This window comes from Spea bombifrons, chromosome 5, assembly GCF_027358695.1.
Source record: "Spea bombifrons isolate aSpeBom1 chromosome 5, aSpeBom1.2.pri, whole genome shotgun sequence".
NCBI lineage: Eukaryota > Metazoa > Chordata > Amphibia > Anura > Pelobatidae > Spea > Spea bombifrons.
In genome coordinates, this window is record NC_071091.1 from 106,318,074 (window position 1) to 106,330,035 (window position 11,962).

General features: G+C 44.8%; 1 protein-coding gene across 1 annotated transcript in view; it reads left to right on the forward strand.

The window, feature by feature from the left end:
• The window catches only part of SLC45A4 (solute carrier family 45 member 4), a 41,426-nt gene extending 34,159 nt beyond the window's left edge, over positions 1–7,267 (forward strand). The window contains exons 4-8 of the mRNA XM_053466162.1: positions 2,138–2,317; positions 4,119–5,188; positions 5,275–5,374; positions 5,762–5,973; positions 6,606–7,267. Of these exons, the coding sequence (XP_053322137.1) occupies positions 2,138–2,317; positions 4,119–5,188; positions 5,275–5,374; positions 5,762–5,973; positions 6,606–6,971 (1,928 nt within the window). The 3' untranslated portion in view covers positions 6,972–7,267. The remainder of the gene's footprint in view (positions 1–2,137; positions 2,318–4,118; positions 5,189–5,274; positions 5,375–5,761; positions 5,974–6,605) is intronic.
• Positions 7,268–11,962: the final 4,695 nt, after the last annotated feature.

Sequence of the window (11,962 nt, forward strand, 5' to 3'; positions counted from 1 at the left end):
AGATTTTGGGGGGTCGTCTTATAATCAGGGTCGTCTTATAATCGAGCAAATACGGTAGTTCTCTAAATAATCAGCGGATATGAAAAAATAACCCCGTAGAGAGGTGGGTAGTTTAAACGCGTGCGCATGTTACACATGACCGATGGCATTACCCTCACAGCGCCGCCCGCTGGACACTTGGTGAAGTGCGTCTGTTAAATGTCTGCATAATGTACAGATCGATCAGCGATGTGAAATTTCTGTGCTTGTGCTATAGATTGTACAGGGTTATGCAAGCTATGAAACTGCAACTCTCCTGCGCCCACTTGAAGGTCTTCATGGTCGAATAAACCCCAAAGCGTGCATCTCGTGCATTAACCCTTCGCGTTGCAGGAGTGCAAGTAACTCATTGGCACTCGGATGTTTTTTTTTTTTTTGTAATTTTTTTTTTCTTGCGGAAGAAGAATTTCTCCGTTCCACGCATAGATAGTGGGGAGTGGGGCGGTGGAGGGTGCCCGCTCTCCTCCCTGGCATGGGAAGACTGAAGGAACCTGTTCACAGAGAAACGTTTCCTGTTGTGAACCATTTTTCTTTTAATGCCTATCTAGCAGCGCATCCTGTTTCCACTATTATTCCCAAAATTTATCTCCTTTTTTGACATTTATTTTTCTGAAGGTCCCCCCCCCCCCTTCACCAAGACTTGCCGGTGGAAGATCTCTGGTCTGTGTGGGAATAATTATTTTCCCACCTTTTTTTTGCTGATAGCGCCGCTTTTATATAAAATGTAGCGAAACAAAGGGACAACAATGCCAAAAATCAGCTTAAAATGTCATTATTTTGTTTATTTTTAAGTTTCAGGATATTTGCCACCCAGATCTATGCAAAAGCAGCTGAACAGTCAGTGAAACTGCAGCTCTCCTGCCAGCTCTCACTACTTTAGTACATTAACCCCGTTTGAATGTTAGAATCGTGTGTTTTCTGTCCCGTCTCACATTATCCGTAGAACGCAGAGCCGGTTGGGATGTTCATTTATCAAATTTTGTTTTTTAATACTGCTTAATCATAATATCCGCTTAAAAATATGTTTTCTAAAAGTATCGCTCTCTTATCTCTTTTAAACCAGTTGTATTTTTTGCCCCATAATATATTGTGTTCAGGCAGCTGCATATCAGCCGTTCTCGCTCTGTTATCTGACCCCCCCCCCCCGACTCCTTATCATACTGCCTGGGGCAAACAATAGAATGGCTCAGTCTTAATCACCCAGTCGGACACTCTGACTAATGAAAGTCTATGGGGCAACTGTATACAGCGCTGGGGGGGGTTATATTACTGTATACAGCGCTGGGGGTTATATTACTGTATACAGTGCTGGGGGTTATATTACTGTATACAGCGCTGGGGGGGTTATATTACTGTATAAAGCGCTGGGGGGGGTTATATTACTGTATACAGCGTTGGGGGGTTATATTACTGTATACAGTGCTGGGGGTTATATTACTGTATACAGCGCTGGGGGTTATATTACTGTATACAGCGCTGGGGGTTATATTACTGTATACAGCGCTGGGGGGTTATATTACTGTACACAGTGCTGGGGGTTATTACTGTATACAGCGCTGGGGGTTATATTACTGTATACAGCGCTGGGGGGTTATATTACTGTATACAGTGCTGGGGGTTATATTACTGTATACAGCGCTGGGGGTTATATTACTGTATACAGCGATGGGGGGTTATATTACTGTATACAGCGCTGGGGGTTATATTACTGTATACAGCACTGGGGGGTTATATTACTGTATACAGCGCTGGGGGTTATTACTGTATACAGCACTGGGGGTTATATTACTGTATACAGCGCTGGGGGGTTATATTACTGTATACACCGCTGGGGGGTTATATTACTGTATACAGCGCTGGGGGGTTATATTACTGTATACAGCGCTGGGGGTTATATTACTGTATACAGCGATGGGGGGTTATATTACTGTATACAGCGCTGGGGGTTATATTACTGTATACAGCACTGGGGGGTTATATTACTGTATACACCGCTGGGGGGTTATATTACTGTATACAGCGCTGGGGTTATATTACTGTATACAGCGCTGGGGTTATATTACTTCCCTGTAACCCTCTCTGTCGCTGCGTCACACAGGTCTCGCCATCGGGGATGTTCCGGACAGGCAGCCGATCGGTATCGTTCTGACAGTGCTGGGAGTGGTGGTGTTGGATTTTAGTGCTGATGCGACCGAGGGCCCGATCCGGGCCTACTTACTGGATGTAGCAGACACTGAAGAACAGGACATGGCTCTTAATATCCACGCCTTTTCAGCCGGTACGTGCGGACGGGTTAGAGACGTGCTTAATGGGCAAAAGAAGTCACCTGTCTCTGAAAACAGGCATATTACCCTCTACCACTTCTGCAGGGAGGCTGTGCCACTTATCTCCCACCCACTCAATAAATTAAAACTTCCTTCCATTCCATCTCAGTCTCTGATCCTCTAGTGTGAGATTCCGGTCTCTTGTTGTAACTTTTCTCCTCTTTTGAAATAAATGTCCCTCCTCTACTTTATGAAACCCCATTATGTATCAAAATGTCTCTCCCACCCCCCTCTGTCTTCTCTCCCCCCAAGCCGGGCACATTGCCCCCCCCCAGTCTCCGCCGATCTGTTTAATACCCCTGGTTAGAGCGCAGGCTGTGGCTGCCGGGAGTCCTGTGAGGCGGTCGGGGTATAAAGTAGAATTACTGGCACGGGGTTTAAATCGCTAGCAGATTACCGTAATCTGATGACATGAATGATTTGGGCTGAAATGATTGGTATTTATATAACAGAACCAGCTTCAGCGGGGGTGGGGGGGGGTTGTAAATTCCTTGTTCTTGCAGGGATATTAACCCAGCGGTGCCCCGGGGCAAATCCCGGACTAGCGAAGTCAGCGGGGGGGGCTCGGCTGGACTTTAAATGCCCTGTCCGGTGATTGACATCCCTTGGGTCGATTGGGGAAGATTTCCACTAAAACCGCCCCCCCCCCGGGTAATCCGCCCGTAAAGATGTAATCAGTCGGTCTCGTCTTAGATTTTCACCTTCTCGGTATTATTACGCCGCCGCTGGATGCGCCATAACCTTACGGGAGAATCGATAACTGAATAGCGGGAGTGTCGGGCGGGACGTTGAGACTGTTGTGTTCTATATGAAGCTCAGTCTGAGCTGGCGGCGGGGTCACAGAGGGTCTTCGCGAAATCTTCCTTCACCCACGGGAAGCCCCTCTGATAATCTCATTATTATTGTTTAGCTTATCGTTTATTTTGTTATTATTGTTATACTATCTCCCTCTTTCCCAGTTTTTTTTCTCTTTTTTCTTTTTCTTTCTCTATTTCTGTCTGTCTGCCTGTCTTTCTTTCTTTCTCTCGTTATTTCTCTTTCTGTTTCATTTTCTCATTATTTCTGTTTCCCTCCCCTTTTTTTCTTTCCCTTCCTTTTCTTTCTCTTTCTTTTTTCTTTTTCTTTTTTCATTTTCCCTTTCTTTCTCTTGTTCTTTCACTTTCTCTCATTCTTTCTGTTTACCTCCCCTTTCTCTTTCTTTTTCTCTCCCTTCCCTTTCTCTTTCCATTTCTCTCTTTTTTCTTTTGCTTTCTTTCTTTTTTCATTTTCCCTTTCTTTCTCTTATTCTTTCTATCTGCCTCCCCTTTCTCCTTCTTTCTCTTTCCCTTCCTCTCTCTCTCTTTTTTTTTCTTTTTCTTTTTCTTCTTTTTTTTTTTCATTTACCCTTTCTTTCTCTTATTCTTTCCTTTTCTCTCCCTTCCCTTTCTCTCTCTCTCTTTTCTTTTTCTTTCTTTCTTTTTTTCATTTTCCCTTTCTTTCTCTTGTTCTTTCACTTTCTCTTATTCTTTCTATCTCCCTCCTCTCTCTCTCTCTCTCTCTCTCTCTCTCTCTCTCTCTCTCTCTCTCTCTCTCTCTTTCTTTTTTTTCATTCTTTTTCTTTCTCTTGTTCGTTCTTTCTCTCCCTCCCATATTTTTCTTTCCCTTTCTCTCGCAGTAGTTGATTTTGGAATAGTCAATACTTTTACATTTGTAACAATTCCTGACTATGGGTTTTCCGTAGCCCTGCCTGGCGCTCACTCGCTCTTCTCTCTGCAGGGTTTGGCGGGGCGGTCGGTTACATGCTCGGCGGATTGGACTGGACGCAGACGTTTTTCGGAAGCATGTTCAAATCTCAAGAGCAAGTGCTTTTCTTTTTCGCGGCCATCATTTTTTCGGTGTCCGTCGTCCTTCACCTCTTCAGCATCGAAGAAGAACAGTACAGTCCTCAGCAGGACCGCCTCGAGGACGAAGGAGACACCCTTTCCAGCGTCAAACTAAACAGCACCATCGCGCCCATGTCCCGGCTGAACGTCATCAACGAAGAGGAGCCTTACTTTAACTTTCCGGATGACGTTCAGTCGGAGAACGACCTGAACCTGGACTTCCTCGAGGTGGACATCGTGAGGAGTAAAAGCGACTCTGTCCTGCACATGCCCGACGCGACCTTAGATTACGAATCCGAGCTGCTATTCCTGAGCGAGATCGAACCCTCCATCTTTCAGGACGGTTCCTACCCAAACACCCCGCGTAGCACCAGCCAGGAACTCATGAGGTCAAAGTTTAACCGCCTTTCCGCGTTCCTCAGGGAGAGTGAGCGAGAAGAGGAGATGTTACTAGATAATCACATCAACGAAGCCAAAGTCCCCAATGGCAGCGACGCGCTGCCCAAGGAGAGCATGAACGGGCACGCGGCGATGGGCATGAAGCAGTCGTGCACGGCAAACTCCATGCGTCGGAAGAGACACATGTTCTACCGCCAGCCGTCCTACACCTTCTCCTACTACGGCAAAGTCGGCTCCCACCGCTACCGCTTCCGGAGAGCCAACGCCATCCTCCTGATAAAGTCGTCGCGCAGCATGAACGACATCTACGACATGCAGAAGAGGCAGCGCCAGAGGCAGCGCCACCGGAACCAGAGCGGGGCCACCAACTCCAGCGGCGACACGGAGAGCGAGGAAGGGGAGACGGAGACCACCGTCAGGCTTCTGTGGCTTTCTATGTTGAAGATGCCCAAGGAGCTCATGCGCCTCTGCGTCTGCCACCTGTTAACGTGGTTCTCCATCATCGCCGAGGCCGTGTTCTACACGGACTTCATGGGGCAAGTCATATTCGAAGGCGACCCTAAGGTAAGGCACGGCGGCGTACGAACCGGCAACCCGTTACTCAAACTGCCCCTGCCTTTGGCCCTAACGCCTCCTTGTGTTTCCCGTAGGCTCTCTTTAACTCCACGGAACTGCATAACTATAACGCGGGGGTCCAGATGGGATGCTGGGGGCTCGTGATTTATGCTGCTACGGCTGCAATTTGCTCAGGTAAGACCCTACCCTCCAAACCCATGCAACCCATTACTGTATTAACCTCTACCACCTCTGCTGGGAGGCTGTTGCATTGGATCACATATAACATCTACTCCAACATGCATTAAACCTGAAAATGACAGGAGGCTGCGTTCGTGTGGAGAGAGTTATTGAATGTTAACTCACTGATTTAACTATACATTATACAGGGCCAGCTCAGGAGATTGTTTTTGATTGCATAGAGCTGCCTGTGGCCCAGTTTGTCAGGAGACAGACCTCAGCCGGGTCGCCCTCATTTAATTGCGTTTCCCAAGAGCCCCGTCAGGATCGCATGCTGTCGTCACATTAATTTAATACTAATAATAATAATTAATAATAATGTCGGCACCCCGTTCTGTGCAGCCTTATTACAGAAATACCTGGATAACTATGACCTCAGCATCAAGGTGATCTACATCCTGGGAACCCTAGGATTCTCCATCGGAACGGCGGTGATGTCCATCTTCCCGAACGTGTACGTCTCCATGATCATGATCAGCACCATGGGAATCGTCTCCATGAGTATCTCGTACTGCCCCTACGCGCTTCTCGGGCAGTACCATGAGATTAAGGAGGTGAGCGCGGCCCTTCCGTGTACGGGTTCAGTCACGCAACACCGGCTCTTTGTGCCGTGAACGTTGTTAAAGGATGTGTTGAGTGCGGATTCAGGGAGTGACCTCGGTAGGGCAGAACGACCTTGTAAGTGACCTTCAGGGGTGCTTTCATTCTGCCAAGTCCAAGAGGCTCTTTTGAAAGAGGGGTGAGGTTTCCCAAATCACGTTCTCATAGGGCACCGAGAGATGTTGAATCGGCCCTTTAGATTTTGATAATGTTTCCCCAACCCAGGCAATCTCCGGCACTCCTGATTACAGGACTACATCTCCCATAATGCTCTTACAGTCATACCGCTGGCAAAGCATCAAGGGAAATGTAGTTCACAACATCTGGAGAGCCGAAGGTTGCCTAGCCCTGCCCCAGCCAATAGAAAACCAAGCCAGCTGGGTGCTCCGGGGCCCAAAGCCCCAGACCATGGATATTCCCAACTTGCACATTTGATAATATATGAGAAACAAGTCTAGGCTGGGAGTATTTAGAATTTCGGTTAATATTTGGTGCCGGTTCCCCGTAGAAAGAAGGTCCTTGCCGTTAAGCTCTGTAGTCTTGTTCCGTTTCCATGTCTGTTATGATGTTTCTTGTTCCCCCGCAGTACATCCATCACAGTCCTGGCAACTCTAAGCGCGGCTTCGGCATAGACTGCGCCATCCTCTCCTGCCAGGTGTACATCTCCCAGATCTTGGTGGCCTCGGCCCTGGGCGGCGTGGTCGATGCTGTTGGCACGGTCAGAGTCATACCCCTGGTGGCGTCCATAGGATCGTTCTTGGGATTTCTCACCGCGGCGTTCTTGGTCATCTACCCCCAAGTTCCAGAAGACACGAAAGAGGACCCCAAACGACAGAAGCCCCCAGAAGAAGCGATCGCGGGTGAAACGGACTCGGAGAAACCCACCGTTTTAAAGCTGTCTCCTAAAGGGGCATCGGCTTCGGGGGAGGTGGAGACCGAATCGGCCGTTTGAGCCCCCGATCGACTCTTTTAACACATTCCATGGCGGAGTACATCGCGGGAGGATAGGTCGGAGACAATAGCCATGAGTAATTCCAGGATTTAAAAAAGCAGGTTTGGGGCTAAAAAATAAAAAAATAGCTTTTTTTCCTACAATTCTTCTTTCAGTTAAACTGATTTGATTATAAAAAAACAAAACAAAAAGAAAGGTTTAAGCGAAAACCAACTTAGTTTCCCTATAGAATTTCTACGACTCGGAAGATGCTTTTTCTGCATGTTTTCTCTTAAAAAAAAATAAAGAGACTAAAGTGATACAAAAAATACACATTTACAAAAAGTGCAGGTTTTTCTGATTTAAGATCTGAAGCCCGGTAAAAAAAAACAACAAAAAAAAAAAAAACCCAAAACAAAACACATTTACTGTATAAATTGCTAAGAAACAGAACAAAATCTTTTAACCCCTTGAGGATTGAAGGGGGGGGTTAGGAAAGAATCGATTTCCTTGCAACCTATCTTCTCGACTTCTCGACTTTTTTTTTTGTCATGGCGCTTGGCGACTAGTGGAAAAGGTAAATACTCTGCGGTTTTTGGGGTTCTGTTTATATATATATGGAGTTTTGTTTCTCTAGACACAGATATAAAGATTGCTTTTATCCCGCCTGGTTAAATCCGTCCCTCGGTAGGACGCTGGAAGCCCGAGCTGGTGTTAAGTAGATTTCCTTTTTCCCTTGTAAGTCGCGCCATAAAGCAATATGTGCAGAAAAGACGTGGAATGCGTTGGGGGTCACAGCGTTTCACCCCAGAGTTGCCTTCTTTATAGCAAAGTAAAACCCCCCGCTTCTTCATAGAGGACCCGTCCGCTTCGTGGGGGTCTCTCCTGATGGTTTGGGGTCACGCGAATCATGGTGAAAGCGGACTCATTCGACAGGCTTTGCGTCTGCTTGCTAGGTGTTTGCTTGTGTTGGGTTAGTGGGGTCCGCAGGCGTACGGGTGGGCAGCGTTTTTCTCCGCCGTAGAGTTTTGTTGGGACACTTTTTGCATCGGAAGTGATTGTGTTTTTGCACCATGTACAGGGGGGCAGATGAAGCCGACTTCCAGGCAGATAATTTATAGGCAGGACTGGGTTAACGTTATAGGCGCAGAATTACCTTAAAGGAACCCCAATAATTTAACTTTATTTTTTTTGTGTGCCGTTCCGCGCATGCATTCTTTACTTACTGAAAACGAGACTTCTGTGTCATAGAAGCTCCCCGCTGAGCTCTAATGTGTGTTTTAGTGGCTTTAAGGTAAATTGTCATTGAGCCGCAGAGACGCGCCATCGCCCTACCCTGACCACGCTCTCAAATGATGCGTTACTCCGAACCGAGTATGACGGCAAAGCTTTTACACGGCATGCTGGGAATATCACGTTTCAGGAGCTGAGAGCGTGGATAACTCCATATTGAATGTGGGCGAGCGGGTCATAAACTATGTTAATTGCAAGCCTTTAGGGCGTCAGTGATGGGCAACCAGTATCCGTGGGCTGCAGCTTCCCCGCAAGCCCACCAGGGACCAGAGATCCCCGGACTCTGTACTGGAAACACCAGCATGTCGCTCTAATACCAGGTCAGTCCCGATGATCCGAGGAAGGTGGCATCCATGTCCCTCCCTACGGTGGAACCATAATCACCGGCTGAACGAGGATTATAGGAGTTGTAGTTTAGCTGCATCCGAGGTCCGCACCAAAGCTGAGAGACTATGCCTAGGGGTGATAGGAATTTATTCACCCAGCTGTCGGGTTATAAGTCGTGTCTTCGGATACTTATTAATCTAGAACGTTTGATTTCATGGCCAAATATTCTCAATTTTAGGTTTTCATGGAAAAAGGTATATTAAAAACACAATTTTTCTATCGTCATTCCTAGAATTCCATTAAAAGTAAAAGTCATTTTTTTAAAGGGACACTATCACAATCAAAAAGATTCTATCTTATATTGGCCTACTAAATTTGATCTTCATGGCTTTGCTCGCGAAGAGTTAAATACGTGTATTCTGGGCTTCCCTACTTAAAGTAGCATTATAGAGATGTTGCTGATTATACCCCAGCTTCTCTGTTATTGGCAGCCACGTCATCAGAAAAAAAAAAAAGCACTTTTCTATAATTATCTGGAAAACAAGAAAAAGAAATTATGACATAATAGCTTTTATGACATAATAGGATATTTTTTATTTTTTTTTTAAATTCATTAACAGTGTCTTTTTGTTTATGATGTTTTTTTGTTGATGATTTAAATCCCTGGTATCCACCAATTAACAACCCCCCCCCACCCTTCTCTCTGAGCCTATTCCCCGCCCCTCAATAAACTATGATGTCATCATTACTGGAGGAAGTTGCAAACCATTTCTTGTCAGCTTATCTCCTGAAGATGTAATTCTAAACATCAGTACGTTTGTGGCCTAAGTCGCCGCATAATATTATGTCTAAAAGATGATGTCACTTCTTAAAAAGAATGTTAGATTTTTCCATTTTTCTAAATTTATTTTTGTAATTTTCATTGTGGCCCAGGGGCCGCTTCTAACAATAGATACTGAATCGAGGGGATATTTAAAAGATTTATTCTGGATGCCAATACTGTGTTTTGTTTTGAGTTTGAGCCGCTGTTGGTGCTCGCGCTCCGCCCGTGGTGCTAAAATTTGCTTAATTTTAATTGAAAAATTAAAAAATTTACACCTGTTTAAAAAAGTTAATATCAGAAATTGATTATCAATATTTTTAATACTCCGCGGGGCTGACGATCGGTTGCCCGATTTATGGCGCAGGTAAGCCTGGCTTTTGACGCACTCGAGAGACAGGGGTTACCATAGTAACCAGTAGTTTGATGATCAGGGACCTCTACGCGGGGGGCCGAGACCCTAAATCCACTAGTGTTGGTTTGATAAAATATTGACGAGGATTTGCTGTGATGTTTTATCATTTTTCTCAAGATTTTGCACCAAATTTATATATATATAGAAATATATATATAAATAAATAATTGTGTGTTACGTGATATCCCGTGATAATCGCACCCTACGTGATTTGCCTTCACTCCTGCTGTGATTTCTCACAATTTTAACCAATTTAAACAAAAACAAACAAAAAAAAATAGCAATATTTGGCCCCAAGTTGTTAAGCCCCCCTCGGGTCCAACATGTCACCCTTAGGTATAACAGAAATTCATGTAGCTTTAAAATAAATCAATGTAACATAAGGGGTTATTCTGCGTGTGATACGGCGCATGTATTTTAAGAAATCCCGCAAAAAAAAAAAATCAAGAATTTTATGTTTAGTTTTTTAATTTATTTTTGACTGCACTTAATTTTTTTGTTATAGTAAATGATCATTAATTAGTTTACACTGTTATTTTCATAGTGTTTAGTTATTTTCCAGGTGTTTGCGGTTGGTCCGTTCACGTTTAGAATCTAGTTCTGTAGTTTTAAAAAATCCTGGCAAGAAAAGGAATTGATTTTATATATTTTTTTTAATTTTAAATTTTTTTTTTTTTTTTTTTTACATTTCTACCGATTTCTCCTTACATGACTTACAATTTCCTTCTGTGTCGTAAATCATGCACTTTCGTCCCAAGGCTGATGATCTTAATTGATTGTCGGCATCGCCCCTCCCCCCTCTTTAATGCAGACTTGGATAATAATGGGAGGAAATGTTTAATATATAATTCCATTTTTTTTAAAGTCACTTTAATTTTTCTTGCAATAATTTTACCCATCTCTTTTTTTTTCTCCCAAGAGAATGCACCCCAATTTTATAGTGATTTTTTATATCACGTTTTATTGGTCAAAAACAGCTTTCTGAAGTATTACCGCGTTCCGTAGTCCGTAAAAATAAATAAATAAATATAAATAAATAAATCTATGTATATTTGGTATAAACAGCATCTTGCCTGACAATATAGCAATTTTGTACTAAAACGACCGAACCTGCATGTGACTTTATGTGCTGTAGGGAGCGGGCGGCTGTTTAGGGGACTACAACTCCCATGATCCGCTCCTGCTACGGTAATTACAGCGGAGGGCCGCCGGGTTGTTGCGTATTAACAGCTGGAAGAATGCAGCGTTTGAATGCAATAAAACAGGTGATTTTCTAAAATAAGTGCATGTTGCATGAAGTTGCGCTTTAGCCGGCTACACCGCCCCGCCGAGGCGTTCTCACCGCTCTGTGACCGCTAGTAAAACAACTTTTTGAGCAGCACAGATGAAACATGCGCGTGCCACTGGATCGAGTGGGGTAGATATTATGGGGAAGGTGGGGGAAATCAGTCATGCCAACAGTCTCGACACTTTCCTTTCCTCTCATTAACCAGAATTCTAAGCTTGGAAGCCGGGAGGGGGGGGGGCATCTGCGGGACCCTGACCCAGGCGTAACGTATAAAAGGAGCATCGCTTACATTGTTACTCACAGGGTATCTCTTTAGATCTCCATGAATGGTCGGGGGGGGGGCTTTATGCGTGGATTTTAAGGTCGTGTTCTACGCCTGGATCTCCCGCATCTCGCCAAAGAGACGTTCTACTTCCTGCTGCGGTTTATGGGTTAAACTGGGATTATATGTGTATTTTTTCTGATTTATGCTAATCTCGGGCGGATGTAATAAGAGGGTCTCAGTCTGTTCTGCAGTGAGCCGGAGAGACTAAAACTCCTATCATCCGCAGGGGTACTGAGCGTTATGAAGGTATTTTTAACCTTCCTCGGCCTAAAGCTTGCGCCGTGGGACTTAACCGCGTTATAAAGTTTGACCAAAGACCCGATTACTTCTTATCCTTACCCCCCCTTGTGGTTATTATATAAGGGATTGCTGACGAGGGTAATTCTGACACCCTCCAGGAAAGCACCCCACGCCCTGATCCGGCGATCAGAATATTTGATCTTTGATAATCAGCCGTATATTATTGTGCCGGGGTGAAACCCCCCCCCCGATCACATATATAATGAATATACAATACAAAGTGGACATTATTAGCATAAATATG